Genomic DNA, 21,072 nt, shown 5'->3' on the forward strand with positions numbered 1-21,072 from the left:
CCTTAAACACAGACATGTCATCTGGATAGTCTTAGTAGAAGGCAAATGTTCCCATCAGTAATCCATAACTGTTAATGATTTTCTGACTGTAAACGTTATGGAGTATTCTGAATGTCACAAAGATCTTGAAAGAGTGAAAGATATCAAGAAAAAGGCTCATGCATTTTGAAGAAACACTGCAATCAAAATTGTTCTTATTCAAACATCTTTTAAATCATTTTGGTTACATTTTAGCATAGCAAGGCTCTATCAGTCATTCCACTATAGGAAGATATTACATAGGCAATGAGAAAAATATCTCAAACCAAGGACATCATGGTGATCCATACCACCACCTGATTTACTTTTAATGAGATCTGTTTGCGTCAGAATTTTCCAACACCATCCAATTATAAAAGAAAGGGGAACTTTTTTTTTTAATTCATGGAAAATTTATACTTAATGTTTCTTTTTGTCAAAGCAGCTGTTTTTTCTTTCAATAAAAAAAACATGCAAATAGACAAGTAGACAAACATCAGAACTGTAAATTTTGACACGAATACATGCATTCCTTTTTATTCACAAAACCAGTCCAATTTTCTAAACGAATACAAAGATTGGTTATTTTTAAAAGCTGTAGCTACCCAGCAACATAACAAAATCATGAAAATATAACAAATAAACAGACAAAAAAAAATGTAATCTTGTCTCAGTGCGTTCAGTAGGGTAGACTCAGAGCAAGTGCTGTCTCTTAGTGCTATCGCCCTGAGCAGTATTGGCACATGCTCAGTAGGGCCACAGTAACATAAGGCTGCCAGTTTCACTAAAGAAAAAGTTTGGAAATGCAGAGAAAGGGCTGATAGAGGAGATTCGGGTAGTGACGGCTCTGGCGAACAGCATCTTCAACCCAATGAAGATTCCCTGGAGATCCGCCCGACAACATGACTTTTACAGTTTAGTTTAAATCCGAAATCAACAAAGAGTCAGAATTTGAAACATTTTCTTGATCTGCCTGAAAACTAGACTCTTTAACGAAATGAATCATAAAATAGACAAGGGTTTGAGTAACATAATGGTGAAGAATTACAATAATGTTTGCCATTAGCCACTAGTTTTGAAATATAGCTGTAAATTTACATTCTCTACACAAGTACTGTATCTTTCCACACATGAACAACATTAACACCAAACACAGAAATTAGTTGATTGTCCACACTCAGTCCGTCATTTCTGTTTCTGGCAATGAACAGTTCCATGTTTAAGCAACAGAAAAAAATCTGCTGGAAAAGGGACAAAAGGTACCAAAACGGAAACATAGAAAAGGGAATGAAAGTTGCCATAGATGCTTTTCTTTACGCTTCATTTTTGGTTCAAGGAATGAGTAGGTGCATCCATTACCCGATTGATTTTTTCTTTTTCTTTTTTTGTTCTGCTTTGTTTTTTTTTTCTTTATAATTTTATTTGTTGCTTGTTTGTTTATTAGCCAGTGTCTGTTCTGGAGACAATCCAGGAGTTGGCATTGCACTTGATGGCAGAGCTTTGGGTAGGGAGTGGAGGAGGAGTCCTACTGGAACCACCGGAACGCTGCTCCTGTAGGAAGCATCACCTTCTTGGAGAAACAGAAGACAAGGAGGGGAGGGGAGGGGAGATGGGAAGAGAGAGAAGAGAAGGTTGGAGTTGTTAATGAAAAGCAACACATTTTTATAAGTGTTTGCAAATACAGTCACAGATCTACTAGTTACCTACAAAGCTACAATTCTTTACACCCTGACAGAGAGGCCTATATAACCTTGCCCTCCTGTTCCAGCATTCTCTGTTGTTTAAGACAGATGATTATTGTCATTATCTGTTAATCTATGCATGAAATGTAAAAGAACAAAATAAATTCTGAAGTTATAGAGCTCTAGGGGGAGTCTTTAAATTACATCTTTATCCAATCAACAGTCCAAAACTCAAAGATTATCCATTGCAATGTTATAGGACTGAAAAAAGCTTGAAATCTTCATATTTAAGAAGGTGGAACCAGTTAATGTTTAGTATATGTAGTTCACAAATTACTTAAATGATTAAAATCAAACAACAAATCGATTAACTTCTATTCTTTCTCCCTGCCTAAGTAGTATGTGTGAAAACGCTACATTCTGCATTGTCTGGCCCAACAGCTGCCCCCCTCTCTCCTCAGCATCACCACAGGAACAGGCTTCAGTCTTGGCTTCACTCAAAACCCGATATGCCACATTTATTATTTAGCCACCACACGCGTTGCTCTCCCACACCATCATCAGTGATGATGCCGCTCTCTGTCCCTCACTCCTCTTTCTTTCACTGTGGTTGTCTGTGCCTCTGATTACACTGAGCAGGAGTGGCACACATGCATGCAGCTGCAGGGGCTCAGCAACGGCCTGCCAGCCAGGAGATAGAGAGCTGCCCGTGATCCCTGGAGCTGCAGCGCGGCTGGCGTCCTGCAAAGTGCAACTCGATTCTGCAGCCCGGATTCTTCCGTTAGCCAGCTATGCCTGGAGCGAGGCAGGAGGAGCTCGGCAAACATTTATGCACCCACACACACTCTCACACCGAACCAATATGTATTCAAGTACAGTCACACACCTCCACACACAGTGGCATGTTAACCGACACTCACAATACTCCCCCGAAATCACACCAAACAGTGAGGCTGTTAAACTAAAATTCTCATACACGATGGTTTCAGATTACTCTACAGCAGAGGGTTTAATAAACACCCATGCATACAATCATACTTATGTAAAGTAACAGGAAACAGAATATAGACTGCATATCTGCTTCCCCTCTTAAGACATTAAACACTTTCGAATTCTATGTGAATTCTAATAAAAACCTGAATCCATACACTGAAAATGAACCGAACACGCAAAATTGTGTGTGTGTCTTTGTCACGACGCTCTTTTGCACTGCTGCAGTAGAATGAGGATTCTTTTTTAAAACAAAGGTATCAGAAGCAATGATGGCAGAAGTTAGTTTAAAACCAAAATCAATACAAGCCCTAATCATTTTCAGGCCCACTTAAACCAATCGTCTTTCCCTATATCAGCGGTACATTGTTCTTTTGAATGCTGTTGTTTGTACGAATCTGAGTGAAAGCGGAGTTGTGCTCCACAGGTATCATTTACTTATTAATTTGAAAGTTAACTCCTGCTGACAAAAATGGAAAGACTTCAAACAAAAGAATTACTCCCATCAGCCAAATATAGCCCACAGTGTGCTTTATTCGTTAAATTAACTCAATCAGGAATAATCTGACAGCAGAGAAACTGAAAGCTAATGTGCTGCTCATAACCCACACCATCAGCCTCTTGAAGTCATATCAATTTCTCAAACATGGAGCAAATATATACATATTCAGGAAAATTTTTTCGCCCCAAATTAATATTAATAGGAATCGCAAACCTGGAGGTTAACAGCCAACATATTGCTAACATTATTTTATGGTCTGTGTGTTAAGTATCGTTGGCCTGCCATCCATCTCTATGATGACCTTTCTGCAGCAGCACTCAGCTGTGAAGAAGACAGTCAGAGGGCAGCAACATCTGGTGCTGCCACAGATGTCAAAAACCTGGTAAAGGCTGGACTGACCGTGACGTAATGTGTGGGAAGAAAAACAACACATCCCCTCACTTGAACTGTAAATGCTGTTTTTCCTCATTATCAAACAGGAACAATCAATGGAAAAATAGCATCAGCTCAGGAGTAGAAAAACTCTTCCTTCACCACAGCTGATTGCACAGGTTCAAACAGATGGAATCTGTGGGTGTGAAGTAGCCAATCACTAAAATCAATGGTTGTGTTTTTTCGCACAAGACGAGTGCATTTGTCTTAGCATTTCACAAGCAATTTGTGTGCAAGATAAAACAAAAGTAGAAGAAGGAAGCATGCTTTATTTTTCAGACTAACTGCCTTTTCAAGGGGGCAGTCAACCCCAAATTAAAAAAAAATACATAATAAAAAATAAGTAATAACTAAATCCGTTTTTTCCTCTCACCTGTAGTGCTATTTATCAATACTAGATTAATTTTTTGGAGTTGCCCAGTGTATTGATATCTGTCTTTTCTTGAATATAAGGGAAGGTTGCATTTGGCTCATGGTGCTCAAAGTGCCAAAACAAAAAAACATTTGCAAACATCAGCAGCAATATCTCTATCAAGAAATCATGACCCGCTTACTCAAAATAATCCACAAACCTGTTGTAAGCTGTAAGATGTAGGATCTATTTTCTTTATACCAAACTACACCCACCAACCGTATCACTGCAAAAAAAAGGAAGGGTACTCATGGACGATGGACAGCGCGAGATGCTAACATTAGTGATCTCCTCGGCTGATCTGTAACATTTAGGTGAGCTAGCAGTATCAGTTAACTATAAGCTAATCTCCATAAACCACTGAGCCCTCTAGTTATTGATTGCAAGGCTTTTATTAACAATTGTGAGGATTCCCTTATGGACACCCACAAGAAAAAAAAAAAACAGGCAGAATGAACGCAAAGCATCTCCACAGTGTTTGCTGCTCACAAGGAGCGGAAGAGTTTACCTTTACAGCAACTTAATCAAAATACCAGTGACCTCCAGCTGGCATAAACAGTGTTTGTCTGGCTGAAGGGACTGGAAGCATTTTCCTAAGCCTGCTCTCCCTTCCAGAAGTCAATTGTGATTGATATGTAAATACACTAATGTGATTTCTATTATTGGAACCAATACATACATCTCTCAGCGAGGGTAGGGTTATTAACACGCACAATATAATCTATTAGTTCAACCCATAAATCCTGTATTTAGTTAATTATACAGGTCCAGGTCACTGCTGTAAATATGCTGCGTCTAATCATTATTCTGTTGTGAATATGCCAGATATGATGAGCATGCATGGAGGTAGATAGTAAAGCTAATGATCAAAATCTTTCACGCTAACCCTTGATACTCATGTCCAGCAATGGCAGGTCAAAAGACATATAGCCATCTAGGTTAAAACTGATCTACATCGGGCTGATAATCAAAACTTTTTGGGGATGTTAATGTGATAAAATAATGGTTTCAACAGCATGGCTTTATTTGACTGAAATACTGTTAAAGCAACTGCCATAGTTGACGAAAAAAAGTTTGATAAACATCAAGATGTCTTTTGACATGCAAATCCCCAAAAAATTGGTTATTACTGGGTGGACTGCAATCTGATTATATATCTTTGTATATTTGTATCTACAGTGCAACACCTTGGCTGCCTGACTTGCCTTCCCCCTCTTTCTGTCTTCCTTAGCTTCCTCTGTCCACTTCAACTTGTCCCTCTGTCTGCCCAGCAACTTGCCCACACATCCATGTGTCGCGGTGTCAGTCTGCCTGCCTGTCAGTTTGCATGAGCCTCTTCTGTCCTGATTGTCTGGTGTACGGTGTCTGGGAGGCAGGGAAGACCATGAGGGAATACTCTACTCCCATATCAGCGTCTGACACTGGCAAAGTGGCCCCCAATGGACCACTCTGATGACAAAGAAACGGTCTTTGACACAACCAATGAATTTCATTACTAAATGTATTATTCTATAAGTGGACAAAGACAAACACTAAGCTGGATATCTTTTTTTAAATATTAACCACCCACTTGTACAGTACATTCTGAACATGCAGTGACATACAAGTAAAAACAATATTTTACAACTAACCCTGACTTTCCTTCGTTCTCTCTCTGTTGAATAGCAGTGCTGAGACTGACACCACTTGAGGGTATTCAGACATAGAGCAGAAAGGAACTGCCTTCCCACTTATTTCTCTCAAATGTAGCATTCCCAGAATAAATCCAGACATCTTCAGCCAGTGAGCTATGAGGTGGCAAAGGCCTCTGCATGCTAACTCCCCCTCACTTGCCAATTTTACGCTCCTCTTTGAGCTGCCATGAGCTTTCAATGGAAACCGTCAACACCCTTAAAATAAGCACGCCGCCGCTGCTGCTGGACTGCACTTGAGTAACGACGCATATACGCTCACAGGCTCGTACAAACACGTAAACATAACCCTCAGTGCAAATGCAGTAAAAACAAAGCCAGAGTATTTTTCCTCATGTGTGTGTGCTCACAAAAAGCAGTCAAAACCATCTGACAAACTGACCGCAAGACACATGTTAAATAGGACGTCATGCCCCTTTGGAGATTACACACTGAGTAACAGCCACAGCAGACGGGCGATGCACTTCTCTATCTTTGATTGGAGGGGAATGTGACACTCAGGGGCTGTTTGAGCTACAGCTGAGGCTCACTGCAGTTCACTCCGAGAGCCAGAGCGATCTTCTCCTCTGGCACAGGTGCTGCTCAAGTGGCCCTGAATATGCATCAAGGGCAAGCAGGAATTTCTCTTTCAGAAGCCTTGTTTAAACACAATAAAAAATGTATATGGTGTTCGACAATATTACATCATGTACTTATTATCGGCGTTTGGGATTTACTGGGGAATCTCTGCTCTCTCTTGACGCAGAACATCCTCCATGAATCTCACCCTCTGACATTTAGCTTGTAGTGATGACATCCCGCTCACTGACAGTGCGGCCCAGGCCGTATTCTCTGATCTAATCACCTGTTGAACAAGAGCTGTTGACTTAATAACAAAGCCATTTGAGACAACTACTAGACGGCTAATGGGAAATGTATGAGTGCATGAGGACAAATAAAAAGCAGGCCAAATTGAAAAAGGACTGCTGTCAGAACTCTGTACGGAAGATAAAAGGTGATACTGAGGTAATGTAGAAAATCCATTTTGGGCAAAGAGGTAACAGGTTGCCTCTTCACGAGGACTTCCTGATTGAGTGAGAATACCGGTCTCATCCTGAGTTTAAACCTAGTATCTATCAGCTGTGTTGCAATGTGTAAATTTAGTCACTTTATCATTCTTAAAAAATAAACCTTACAGTGTTTAATCATATAAGAAACATATTCAACGCGCACTGTAAAGAACATGACTAAGGCTGTTAGATTTGAAAGGAGTCATCAGTGGAATATTAAAGGGATTACAAAGATCTGATTTCATGCTTTGGGTTGTCAGGTGATTGAGGCTATGGTTTGATTCATGATTTTTGTGTGGGTAGATGTGCAGAAGCTGCACACTTTGGCACAAATGCTTCTCGCCCTTTTCCATGGCAATCTCCTGCCTAAGACAATGGGGCTCTTGTCTTGGCAATTAATGAGACCCTGACGTTAACATATCTGCATTCATTTCTTCAAGTAATGAATGGACTAACTTTTGTGTAACATTATCCACATTTCGGGCCAAATGAAAAACATAATGCTGACTCTGACGTCTTCAGTCTGAAAAGCTGTTTTTCTTCACTCTTCACTTTTAACAACTACACTGATTTTTTTGCAGACAACATCAGAAATTATGTAATAGAGAAGTGTTGTCCGCACAGCAAGCACACACTTTTAAAAACACAGCGTTCATTACTCTGATGTCATACTGTACATGTCTAATTAAGCTGCAAGCAGAAATTAGCCTTCTTATTTCTGTTCAGAAAACAGCTTAACAGAAGCATTAAATGAATTAGCGAGTAGTAGTGTGCATGGTAATTTAAATGCATACGATTATTAATTTAAATAATCCGACTGCTATTATACTTGGTACTTGGATGGTATGTTTATGGTACACTGGAGTTTCTTTTATATGAGATCTCAAGGTTTTAACATCAGCAGACTGACGTTTCAAGCGGCACGATGACCTATATCAACATCAACATTCATGAATATTCAAGCCCCCTTGGGTTTGGCACGACTGGTATTAGGCTAACTGCCATGACAACATCAATTGCAAATTGTAAATTAAAATAAAATTCCTTTCCGTCGCAGACATTGAGCTGTACCACCTGCGTGAGCTTATGTATTTCACCAATCTGGTGAATCATCGAGACAAGTGAAGCCTTTCATTAATTTGCCACTAAACAATACAACAGTGAAAAACAATATGCTGGTCAACTTGTGAAAGAGTCAGGTTTTCAATCACAATGGGCCTTGATGCATATGAATACTTAATTTTCACACTATCAAAGGAACAAAGAAGGCACAGGTCTTAAATGCTTTGATTTATCCACTGTCAGAAAAATCGTGTTCCCAATTTGACCATGTATTTTTAAAGTTTAACAAAAAAAGATGTGCTGTTGTTTGTGGTCCATGCAGCCATTGGTTTGTTTACCTATGGTATAAAAGCAGTTGCCAAGTACATTGTCAAAAAGAAAAGTATTGGTGGGTTATAAAAGGCCAGCATTTCTCATCATCTGTGCTTATGCCTGCTTTACAACTTAATGAGAACATAATTCTGACAACGATTAAACCAGACATGATCTTCACTGTGATGGACACAAACAAAACAAACACAAATAAAGTCCTCCACATACAAAACAACTAAATATGTTGTTTGAAACTGCCCTTAAGAAGGACAGAGAGTAGTGACGCCAATATGGTTACAAGCTGGTTAAACTTTGGGTGCCTGTCTCTTTAAGCCCAGTCTGCTCTGATTGGTCAGCATTTCTGGGTCTTGCACATCTTTTCTTCCGGCGTCTCTGCACTGTCATTGCGGGGAATGTCTGTAACGTCACGGTAGCAGCCCTTTCTACATGGTTGTGGATTTACTTTTGACATGGGAATCTAACTTTTTACAATATGGGACCTTAAAAACTCCATTAGAATCCATGAACCAAGCTAAACTAGGCTAAAATTACATTCAAAATGACATTACTTGCATGTACTGTTTCAGTTTGTGTCACTCAAAAATCCTCTAATAACCTAACCATCCTCTTTAAGGAGCATTTCCCAGTGGCTGGCCGAAGTCAGCACTTTGAGACTAAAGAACCAACATGTCTGCCCACAAACAAGAGGCCAAGCTGTCACCCTCAATAACTATCAGAAAGAGAAAGAAGTAAAGCCATTAGCTCCAGTTTGTGTCAATTAGATCAGAGGCTCTCCACTGGTTCACGTTCACACTGTTACATATCCATCAATGTATTATGTAACGCCCAAGTGACACTATTAGCCATTGATCACAAAAGTTTATTTCCTTTGAGATGGAACATCTGCTAAAATTGATTTCACAATTTGTCGTCCTGTCATCACAGCTGGGGTTAGTTAGGCCACTGAGTGTGATGGAGGTAACAGGCAGAAAGTTTGGAGGGCCATTTAGATGAGCAGGAGTGTCAGCGGAGAGAAGGACAGCAGCAGCAAAAGGGGTTGGGGGGGGGGGGGTACATGTGCCACACTGACACCTGGTGCTCCAGATGACAGCTCTGTGGCCAGATGGACCTTGTTACATGCACACACATACCCAAACATACCCACGCATGTACACTTACACACAAACACATACTGTACACATATTCACAATTACTGTCACTCTGCCTCCTATTTTTTTTCCTTACGATTACAACATATGCATAAGGAGGACATACAGGAGTGCATTGTTTAATCTTTAGTTCAATCTAGTGACTTAGCCTTCCAATTGAAAGAATGTGGGCAGGGTGATTTTGTGGTAATGGTGAACAGATTAAAGACACCCCAAGGTGCATGCTTACCCTGCACAAACCCACCACAGTCCTCACCACCTGTCATTTCCCTGCTTGTGGAGCCACAGCCCCCCCCCAACAAAAAGCAACCCTTAAAAAGGGAATGACATCTGGGTACGACCAAGAAGAGCTTCTTTGTCCTTTCAGGTGTGAAGCTGAAATTTGTTTGTGATGTTGGCATATCTTTCTAGTATTTTTATAAACATTTATTCAGGTCTTCGCTGTGGACCAACTCTAATTTTGTCCACAAAGTCAAACTTCTGGCTTTTTTCTCTGGTTTCTCGCTCAGTTGTAATGCACCCAAATATTGTTAGTTTTTGTCAATGCAGTGAAGCTCTGCAATAACTCTTTGGATCAAAACCCTTCAAGCTTATATTTCGGTGAACTCAAGAATAGCCCGCAATGCAATGGCACATCATAACCACCACCCACTTACCTCCAGAGCAGCAGAGGGCTTCTTCTTCAGTTCCTCACATTTGCGAAACTTGCAGATCTGGTGGCCTGTTTTGCGATTCCGGCAGCTGCTGCATTGCTCGCAGTTAATCCGCCGTCGACAAGGTGGGCACATGCCGCAACGTTTTCGTTTCTTTTTACCGGAGTTGATAGCAGAGGCCAGCTCACTCTGCGCCGGGTACTCGGCCAGGCCGGCCATGTGTAGCGCGCTGTCCGCCAGAAACACTCCAGCCGGCGTCATGATGAAAAGCCCCGGGTTGAAGGGGAAACCGCCCCCTACTCCATATGGGAAGTCAACAGGACCACCTACGGCATCCGTGACAGACGTACCCTCCAAGTCGCTAGCCCCCGAGCCTGCGTCTCCACCGCCAACCCCCACTCCCATGCCCCCAGGCAGGAGCATGTGCTCCATACCGGCCCGCTTTAACAGTGCTGCTGCCTGGGCAAAGTGCAGCAGGCCATTCTGTCCCTCCAGAACCTGTTCTAGGGTCCGGTCCAACTTGGCTGCTGTCAGTGCAGAGACAGTGGGCTGGGGCTGTGGGGGTGGTTGAGCCTTAGCCGAGTGGCTCTTAGTCTCACTAGTGTCCTTGTGTCCATTGCTGGTGGCAGAGGAGACTGCTGTATACTGGGAGAGGGTACGGGATTTCTTAAGGCTCTTACTGAGGGGCTCACTGATGATACCACTGCGGTTCCTGCGCTCTATAACAGGAGAGTCCTGCTTGCAGCTACTCCGCTCCTGGTCGTCTGTCCGGCCCCCCTCCGACAGCCCGCTAGACATGGTCCAGAGCGTACGTGCCTGGGTTGGGGATGAGGGTGGAAAGGGGGCAGGGGTGAGCGAGGAGGGGGAGCAAAGACCTTTTCTCTGCCCGTTCTGTGCCCCGGTGAGAGTGGTGCCTCACCTCAATCGACCAATCAGCCAGCCGACAACAGGCAGGCCCCGGAGCCTTCTGCCTGCACTACAGCTCAGCCCTCATCCACGTTCTTCCATGGGCCATCTGGAAACTTTACAAAGGGAGAGAAGAGAGGTAATATTACTCATCAATGACCACTTCACCAAAACAATAAAACACTGAAGAGATGCATTTTCCATTTTGACAACTAAATGCAAGAAGAACTGAAAAAACGAACATCCCCTTAAGTTGATATGTTGAACGTGTTAGCAAACAGTTGCTTATTTACACATCCAGCAGTAACGGAGTAACATCAGCAATCATTTGGGGTTTTTGGCCAACTGTAAAACCCTTATTCACTTTTTGCTCTGTTTTTGGTCTCTACCGACATATCTAGATGCTAAATACTCTGCTATGTTCATAAGCTAGTCGCTAACGCTGTCTGCTGTTTTATGCTGACCAGGTAGTGTACAGTTTTTTTTTAACTTTTTGGTGAAAACAGCTGCCTGCTGATGTCTAAAACAGCTTTATGAGACCGGTGAGAGTGAACCAAAACATTAAAGCTGTGGATAGTAAAACAATGAGCTGAAACTCACTATAAAGCACCATCAAGCCGAGGCGAGATGCAGCTTGGGGTGACAAATTAAAATGAAAAAAATACAACAGGAGAGACATTTAAACACAGACAGGGGCCAAAAAACATTTTAATTTAAAACCCTGAAAATCATTTTGACCAAGATATTCAAGCTAAAAACTTTAATTCTTTCCTTAATTCTTCACAGATCAATGTAGAAATCAAACTCCAGACCAGCAAGGCAACTCTTGCTTCCCTGGAGCTTCTCTGATTGGATGGCAAAAATAAATAAATTCAAGGTCAGGCGCCTAACCTTGCCATTTAAATCTAATAATTAATATAATCAATTTTTTAAATTCATATTTTTTTCAGAAATCACAAAAATAGCAAACATATTCTCAACTGAATTACTCACTGAATTTTGTCCAAATTGAGCTACCGGTATATGCAGATTTTACACATAAGAATATATATAGAAACATATGATTTTGTGTGCAACAATTCCATAAACAAACACATCCTTTCTGCTGTGATTACACAAATGTACACTCTCGCTCTTATTTACCTCATTACCTGCTTGGAAATGGTACCCAGGTGAACTCTATGAGCTATACATCTGTTGTTTCTATTGGTCTGTGTTAGTTGCGAACACAGCTGCGACTTCTGACGGATTATTTTATATTTTTAATTAAGTGAGACATTTGTGAAATGAACAGAATTTATTTGAAATAATGCCCCTTTTAGGCACATCTTTTTGAGACCAGCTTTATAAAGAGATTGTATTGTAGTACAGTTTAGTTATAAACAATTGTTGCATTTATTGACTAACAATTACATGCCCATTGATCTGAACCTCATGAAACAATATGTGTGTCCATTATTAGACTCTCACAAGAATCTGGGAAGCTGCTGAAATATATAGTCAAAAGCCTGGAGACAGAACAAAGGAAGTAGATTTTCTTTTCATTAACTCTTTTGATTGCTATCATTGTCTAGAAATTATGTTATATCCTATTACATTTTAAGATTAAACATGCAGAGTAATATCATTTGGTAAAACGTTAGCTCAAATAGAGCGGTGGGGCTTATTATGGGGGTTCGCCAGGCTACTAGTGAGAGACTCCCCACTGGACAGAGATGCATCCATCCACCAGCTTTTAACGTAAGATTCCTGTGACTGCTCATCTATGAAAAGAAAAACTGTGCTGCTATTCTCCTGACCTGTCCGTGTTCACAAACAAGCATACCACCTCCCACAGAAAAGCTGAGGAAATGGCCGGGCCAGTCCTTATAAGGGAAACAAAGGGAAAGGGAGGGGAAGAGGATGGAGGGGGGGTGTCTGTGCAGTGTGTGGAAATTGGAAGGCCAGAATTAGTGGGAGGTAAAGCTTCAAAGGCAAGAGCACAGCCCCCACATTCTCACCAGCTCAGGGGGATGTGGCGCCAGTGAACCAGAGCCAGCTCCGCAGCCCCTCAGCCCCATAGTTTCAGTTTCTCCCACTACAGCACTGACCAGGGTCCGGTTTCCCTAAGGCATCTCAAACTAACTGCATCCCTGCTCAGATGTGGTTGAATGCATAACAACGCTGCAAATCATCAGAGTGATACATGGGGGTTTGTGGCTTTATGGAATATTGGACCTGAAATTATATATTTAGTGGTCAGCTATGAATACTTAAATGTTGTTAAAGGTGAGTTTTCAGTAAGATTTTATTGTAAGATTGCCTCAAATGAGCTCTATGGCAGCTGTAAATCTGAGTATCTACTTGTACAACAACACTATTTCTTGATTAATCATTGCCTGGGAGAATATCCAGCTCTGACTGTGCAAACTGCTTCATCAATGCTCTAAATACAGCAAATGTGATAAAATACTTGAGTTTCCACATAATTAATGAGCTGGCACAATATCAATAGTTAGAATAAAATGAGTACTCCAGTCGGCTACAAAGTGACAAAGCTGGCAATCGTTGTTCATGAAAACAGTTTAAAAAATATCCACTATCAGCCATAACATCATAACACAATTAGAGAACTATTTATCTCAACAGCTGCCCTGCTGATGACACCACTGGTTTTAAAAAAGGAAAATTGAAAATGACATGTATTTCAAATGCTGTTTGAAGTGTTGATAACCTTGATTATCATGGATGTGACACAATACTTTTTTCTGCTGACTTGCTTTGCGTCAATTCTAACAGCACATACACTCTTTTTGTTTCCTCCGTAAGTCCCATATTAGAAAAGTAAGATTTCTATGTCTTTTTGTTGATTACATATCAGGTCGAGGTGCTATATAAATACTGAAAAAGTATCAAAATGGAAACCCAGTCACCAGAATAAAGTGTTGGCATTGTACGTTTCTAAAAACCACAGATCAATGACAATATCAACGCTGCAATTCAAAGGAAAAACTAATCATGTAACTTACTGTAAGTATCGCTTACAGGGCAAACATACTGCATGCAGAGTCGGTCTCTGCTCTCCTCCTCTGACTCAATGCCCAGAGAGAGACAGAGAGAGAGACTGATGGTCGAGCGAGCTAGAGTGTGAGTGAAGAGAGCATGTGCTGTCCAATTAGGACAAAGCTGTAAATCAGAGGAATAAAACGGTATTTTCTAACACACACACCTCCGCACAACCCGGCTGAAAGGTGCCGCATTGTCGGATTATGAGTTTGTCCATGGGTCTCGTGCCTCGTGTGTCAGTATGAGACGCTGAGGGTGAGGGGCGTGACAAGGCGGTTGTAAAATTTGGAAATCAGAGGGCTGCCCACCCTGCACACTGTTACTGGCTGGGGCTCACACACCCAAGTGCTATCAAAACCTTTTGCCCACTCCCAGAAAATCCAGGCAGAGGGCAGGGTCTCTTAGATCAGATTACAGACAACACACTTGGTCAAACATCATACGTGATGATTGAGATGGATTACTTTTGTATTAGTTTATCATTGTGTTTTAGGATAATAATATATAATATTCCTTTAAACCATGTAAAAATGCCTGAAACAAGTAAACAAGTATGAACCTGAAAATTAGCATATGTCCACTTTAGAAATTTGACAAATGACTGGGATTTGTGTAGCCTGGAAACAAGGGTAATCTGCCAAACACATGTTTTATTTGTTCTGGCAGATATGTCTGGCCCCTCTCCTATTCAGAATTATTTCCAACAGCCTGAGAGTGTACAGACCAATCATAACTATCTATCTCATGTGGGGTGGGTTTAAGACGATGACTGACAACATCACCGTCCAGTCTGCACATCTGTTCAGCACAGTTTACTAGACTCACGAAACTCAGATCAAACTGTCAAACTAGGCAGCACTGATCAAATATGGCTCTATATTATTTTACTGTATTGAAATGTTTTTTTTTTGTATAAATACTATGTGTCATTTCTATTCTATTCTATTCTAAGAAAATACCAAAACACCACCAAACCAGCCTGGAATAACAAACACATGTAAACAGATTTGTGTATCTTTCATGTCTACAGGTCGTGTTTGTATCCACATATGTTACTTTAGTCTACCACACTGTGTAACAAATGAAAATATGATCACCTATTTTAGCCTCACGCTCCCGCTCCTCTACTGTGTGTACATCTGCCTTCCATCCTACTGACCTATCAGTCACACTCTCTCCATCATCATCAACCCTGAGCATGGCACATAGGCTAATCACCCTCCTCGACTTCCAGCGTCATGGCTCTTAAGATCCCTTCACCACATCATTTACAGAGGAGGTTTATGTCCTTATCTGAACTGTCTCCTAAACCACAACAGCCTCTAGTACTGAGAGTGTCACTGCCATACTGCTGAAATCAGATAATTGGTGTTGTTTTGTCCTTCAAGCATGTTTACTCAGCCCTCTGATGTTATAGACTTAATGTTGTGTTTTATATTAACGCCTTACACCTCAGGTTTCTGTGAATTGGCGTGACAAGAGCACTGTAATAAGTAGTCACATGCTAAGGCCACATTTCTTGCACCTCAAGCTGTCTCAGCATACAAAAAAAGTATAAATATTAGCTGATATTTCCCTGAGTCTTTCTTCGAAGTGCTGCACAGGACTGGCGGAGAGAGATAAAGATCTGTATATAAATGTTCTGAATGATCAATGCAGTCCAAAAGCCTTTCTCAGATTGAACAATGAGCTCAAGTGGACGTTGTTTAACACAGGTGCGGCCTGAGAGGCATGGTCTGATCATGCAGTCGAAGCATCCATGAAAATAACTGGTGTCCTCTTGTTTAGGGAAATTCAAACTGCAGCAAGAACAGTCACTGTGTATTAGTAGACGTTTTGAACGGTTTACAGTAGTGTATTTGATGCCTGACCATTGTAGACTGAACTGAACCTCTTTTTTTACTTTGTTTTACACATTAAGGAAAGTAAATAACTGCTGGATAATTGCTCTAGTTTTATTGGCCAATAAGTAATTTAGCGTAGCTGACAAAATATCGACTCGCATTCAGATTTATAACACAATATCTTAGAGTGATTTTTGCTGCTCAGTAAAGACACTGAGTAAAATCGTGGTATAAAGGTTGCATGTGATGCTAATTTTCAGGTTCCTACTTGTATTTTGGGTTTCTACTAGAAAATGTTTACATGCTTTTCATGTAATAAAAGCACTTTTCTCATACTGTCTTTCTGAATATACCTGTATTCACCCTCTGTCTGAAAAGCTCAATTTTAGAGCCTGTCTTTCTTTAAGTCCCCAGTCTGCTCTGATTTGTCAGTATTTCCGGGTCCTCCACATCCATGCTCTCGGCATCTCTGCAACGCCATTGCAGCTGGAGAATGACTGTAACGTCAACTATATGAAGTATAGTTGTGACATCACAACCACACTGAAGTCCTCACAGCTCGTTTAAACAGCAGTTTCTGAATTGGGCTGTGCACGTTTCTCTGTGGATTTAGTGTTTTGATACTTTCACAGTATTTATTTATTTTACCCCTACCTGCTTTACCTCGAATAAATAATAATAAGATGGAAATTTCACTTTTTACAATATGGGACCTTTATTTCTAGCCTGTTGTTTGTATGTGATTTACAAAATAACACTGGGTTGATACATGATACAGTAGATAGGTATTAATTTGTGTGTGGGGCTTGATTTTGTTTAATCAAATCATAGCTTATAATTGAGTGTGGTTTCACCAACATTGTAGCTCCTCTGTCAGTGAGCTTGTATAATTTTGTGCCAACAGCCTTGTGAAAAGCAGAACTGAAAAGTGTCATGTGAGTGTGCGATGAGGTGTTTTTATCCAGATGTTCCTGCTCTATAGAATACTGTATTGGTCGTTTGAGAGAAATTGTGTTTTGGTCTATTTGACCATGCTGCCTAATTTCCCCCCAGCCTGTCTATAGGTTTCTTTATATCTAATAATTTGCATGAAACTTTCAGCACAGTATCTGTGATCTGTGATGTCTGTCAGTCCTCATTAAAAGAAAAGTTCAACATATTTGGAAATATATTTATTTACTTTCTTGCTGAGAGACAAGAATATTGATATTGATGTCTGTAATCTTAAAATGAAGCTATAGCCAGGAGACAGTAATCTCTAAGCTTAGCATAAAAGCTGGGAGAAACAGTTAGCCTGGCTCCCTCTAAAGGTAACATCTCAAAATTGTTACATTTTGCACCCCCTAAAAACACAAACTAGATCCAAGGTGGGTCTTTAAGGGTTAAAGTAGAATTGGTAAAATTGCATGCGCATACCCCAGTGAAAAAAAAGTTGGGAAAATGCGTAGAATTGCATACAAAAATCAAAGTGTTAAAACATAATTTTGCCATTTAAAAAGAAGCTATGTGCTGAACCATTTCTTGGCCACAACCAGGTGCTGGGCAACCAGTGGAGCCTGACCATGAAATAGTAGCCCTCGGTAAAACTTCAAAATGTCTTTTTAGTCATCTGCTGTGGCATCACACTTAGCACGCGTTTATGAGAGTGATCACATCTGCTGGAACTCTCAGCGGGAAGGGGATTGAGTTTATTTCCAAAAACCTTTACTTTAATTCATAAGTCACAAATATGATCAGTAGCTACATTCTGTACCTGAAGCAATGGTCATAACACCTGTCAGAAGCTTGATTAAATATGTCAGAGGTTCAGTATATGAAATGGGAAAATCTGGCAAGCAGAGGACTGAATTTTATGTTGAGCATTTACAAAAACCTTCAAGCTAAGTAGCACTTTAATTGTACATTCACAGCAATACACATGATGAGTTCTTCCTAACAGCCACAGTGTTGCTGGGTGAATGTTGTCAGCACTATGATACTTGTATGAGCATGAACAGCTCATTTAACACTCACATGCAGCTCTCAGCTTGTAATAGCTCCAATCTTTTTAAGCAGTTTTAAAAGTGTGTGCATAAAAATGAATGTAAGTCCATAATACAGTGAGAACTGACTGGCAGATCAATAGTTCATCGGTTCAGTAGTTCAATAGGTTTGATCAATGGGTAATGGAGGAATGAAGGAAAGCATTTAGGGCCGGTGTGTTATTTATTTTGAGGCCAATAAGAGCAAAAATCTAAACATGAGAACAACCAAAAACTACAAGGAAGCTGGAATGTGTTTGTATCATGGCTGCTTAAATATTCAACACATTGACTTCCGCAGTAGCCCGATGTTACCGGTTAGAAACACTTGTGAGTTCAATGCAACACATATATTCATTTAGATTGAGTCTGTGATGAACACTATGCAACTTTCTTTCAATAACAACCTGAATGATTTATATTTGGATGAAATACACAGATTGCCTTGCTAATTGATATCAGTTCATGTTTGATTAGACAACTCACCTCCTTTAGTGCATTTAAATATGTACATACTATATTAATATATAACAACAATATTAACACTACATATTAATATTTTCCTCTTAACATGTTTACACACCAGGGGAAATGTATCATTTGAAAACCTACTTGGCAATAAAAACCTATCCTGATTCTGAAGTTGAATAAGTTTCCTATACTGACGTCACTGCATGCGCAGGTGCCAGGTAACAGCAGTTAGTTTTTATAACAGATGCATTTGGCCCGCCACCTACTCTGGAGCAGCTGACTTACAGTACACCTCTAGAGACGCTAACACTAAATGCATTAGTTCAGGCGATGCACGACGCAAATGCACCCCCCACCCCTCTCGACGCACTGTCTGCGGACTCTACTACTTGTCTACGGTGAGCTGCCCATTCTCTATTCCTCCCACCTCCTGTCGACTGACGCACGCACTGCACGGACACACACACACACGCAGACGCACAGACAGAGGAAGTTAAAAAAGCCTGGTGACAAGACTCATCCATTGTCCGTAACCTGCTGCGTTTTATTCTCCCTAATGAGCCTATATGCACACAAAAAGTTACGGGGGAAAAAACAACCACGCCGTGCATACTGTGACTTCTAATTATTTGCAAACATATGGAGCACTTTGGAGCTGCGGTATCGGTGGCGGATTGCGGGGAGGGATGACTGTAAACCTCCTGGTAACGTGGTGAAAGCTGGCACCTGGGAACTTATAATGATGCCCGGAAAAGAAATAAGAAGAATATGACATTTAGAATAAAAAAAAACGATGAATAATTCATCTGTCTTCAGGCGAGTGGAAAAGTGCGATATCTATTTAGGGTTAAATAAAAGTTTCGATTAGGTTATACATGGGGACGATCGGGAGACAGTTGTCAAGCGTGATCCGACTCTAATGCGCGTTCATTAACTGGAAGCGTCAAGTTTTGTGCGCATCATTAACAGCTGATTCACAACAAAGACTTTTGGTTCAGTTATTAGATCCATATCTGGAGGCGACCTATTAAATAAAGAGAAATGAAGATTGTTCTTGAAAAACCGACAGCAGCTTTTAAAAATACCCCCCTCATCCCAGCAGAGTGTTGGAGCACCGTTACCTTTTCAGTCACCAGCGATATTAAAGCCATTTTTTTTTTCTTGTCTTCCAAAAAGAAAAAGGAAAATCACATTAAAATAGCTAGCTTTTGTCTGGACTCAGTTATCTATGAGCACTGGAGCCTATCTGTGGTACCAGCATATGGTCTGCAGTCGCACACTAGAGAGCCCCGGTTTACCCCGCTATAACTTGATCCTATAGAAAGATGACATCCGAACTTTCAGCAGACTTCAACAAAGTATGATCCCCCCTATCACCACCCGTCCTCCCTCCCCTTCCATGTATCTGCATATTTGCAAACACGGGCCCATTTTATTCGCACCTACCAAAGCAGATCCGAGCCGAGGGGAGGGCTCCCACAGTCCGAGCGGTCCGTCTCTCAGCCTGCCGCGCAGAATGGTGACAAAAAAAAAGAAAAGGGCAGGAAAAAAAGCTTATTCTCCGAGAACACAATCCTACAGAGTGTCTGCCTGCTAATGACAAATGTGAAAAGAAAAAAAATATTCACCGTCAGTTCTTTTGGAAAAGCGTACTTTCTCTGAGGCTGAACGCGTGGGTTCCCCCAGCTTTCTCGGTCCTTGCAATCCCACCTCTACATCCCCGCTTGCAGAGAGGAACATGCAAACACATTTCATAGATTTTTGGAGCTTCGCGGAAAAACCGAAGTGGACTTTTGGTGCGAAGCGCGCGCTTCAGCTGAGGCTATAATAAACCGAGAGTCCGCGAGGTTCAGTCTGATTTCAGGACAGCTGGTGTCGATGCAGAATAAAACTGAGGACCAAGATACAAGATGACTGTTCTCTGCCTAAATTATCACTGTCTGTATGTTTCTTTAAAGGGTGCTTCAGCTCAAAAAACGCTCATATTATTTATGAAAAATAACTAAAATAGCATGTAGGGATTGTTTTGTAAGCACGTGCTGACTGCATGAGTTGTTTGTCTTACAATTAGATGATGAAAAATATAATAGGCCGAAATATATATATGTAGTGTGTTATTTTTTAATGCCTGTGTGTGATTTTATATATAGTGCTTTCTCGTTGACCTCTTTATCAAGATAGATGCAGGGTGTTGGAGGGTAAACACTCAGTTCATCCATGAATTTATTGCGAGTTTATCCACCACTGGCTGACAGATATTCTCCTCATCCATGGGTCACTCCTCCTCGCGCTCAGCCCGAATCCACTCCACCTCTTTGGACTGCCCTGTCTGCTGGCAGGCGGCCAACCCAAGTGTGTGGAAATGACACCGCCAGGGCGGCAGAGATTTTCCTTCATTTCTCTCCTTCCCGATCGCAGACTGGCTGACATTGGCTAGAAAGTGGAGCAGCTCGTCAGGGACAATCAATGCGAATCGATCGAGCTGTGCGGTTGAGGCTCCAGAGCTGGAAAATATCGCGGCAGCTGAAGAGAGAGAGGGAGGGTAAGAGAGAGGAGGGGGTGTTCTACCAACTCTGCCAATAGGCAACAAACCTCCCTGCAAACAAATATGCTCCGGCTCTCGTAAACATGACACTCACTTAGTATACTAAAGTCTAAAAGCCATTTTAGCCAATTACGCACGGGCTTGGTGTTCTGAACAGCAAAGATTTCCACCCAAAACAAGTTATTCAATCCTTTATAGAGTGTAAAATCCTCTGAAATAACATATATACGATATGATACAAGGCTGTTTGTTTCTAAATGGTTGCACT

The 21,072-nt window shown here is 41.1% G+C and overlaps 1 protein-coding gene across 2 annotated transcripts; it reads right to left on the minus strand.

Moving 5' to 3' along the window:
• Positions 1-631: 631 nt before the first annotated feature.
• Positions 632-19,982, minus strand: cxxc5a (CXXC finger protein 5a). 2 transcript variants are annotated; one of them, XM_083926986.1, is made up of 4 exons: positions 19,888-19,982; positions 19,706-19,763; positions 9,976-10,994; positions 632-1,585 (listed from the first exon to the last, which is right to left on the minus strand). In XM_083926986.1, exons 3-4 carry the CDS (start codon positions 10,768-10,770, stop codon positions 1,544-1,546), a joined length of 837 nt encoding a protein of 278 aa, XP_083783112.1. In that variant the 5' UTR covers positions 10,771-10,994; positions 19,706-19,763; positions 19,888-19,982; the 3' UTR covers positions 632-1,543. The 2 variants fall into 2 exon arrangements, with proteins under 2 accessions (XP_083783112.1, XP_083783111.1); XM_083926985.1 differs by having other exon boundaries at positions 9,976-10,788; positions 10,892-10,994; positions 19,706-19,969.
• Positions 19,983-21,072: the final 1,090 nt, after the last annotated feature.

The sequence above is a fragment of the Echiichthys vipera genome, assembly GCF_963691815.1.
Source record: "Echiichthys vipera genome assembly, chromosome: 14".
Taxonomy (NCBI): Eukaryota; Metazoa; Chordata; class Actinopteri; order Perciformes; family Trachinidae; genus Echiichthys; species Echiichthys vipera.

Bases quoted from the DNA above. Each gene is read 5' to 3' on its own strand.
- cxxc5a (XM_083926986.1), bottom strand. From the start codon at position 10,770: ATGTCTAGCGGGCTGTCGGAGGGGGGCCGGACAGACGACCAGGAGCGG. The intron at 1,586-9,975 runs GTAAGTGGGTGG...TTCTCCAAGAAG, and splicing joins AGCCCTCTGCTGCTCTGGAG to GTGATGCTTCCTACAGGAGC.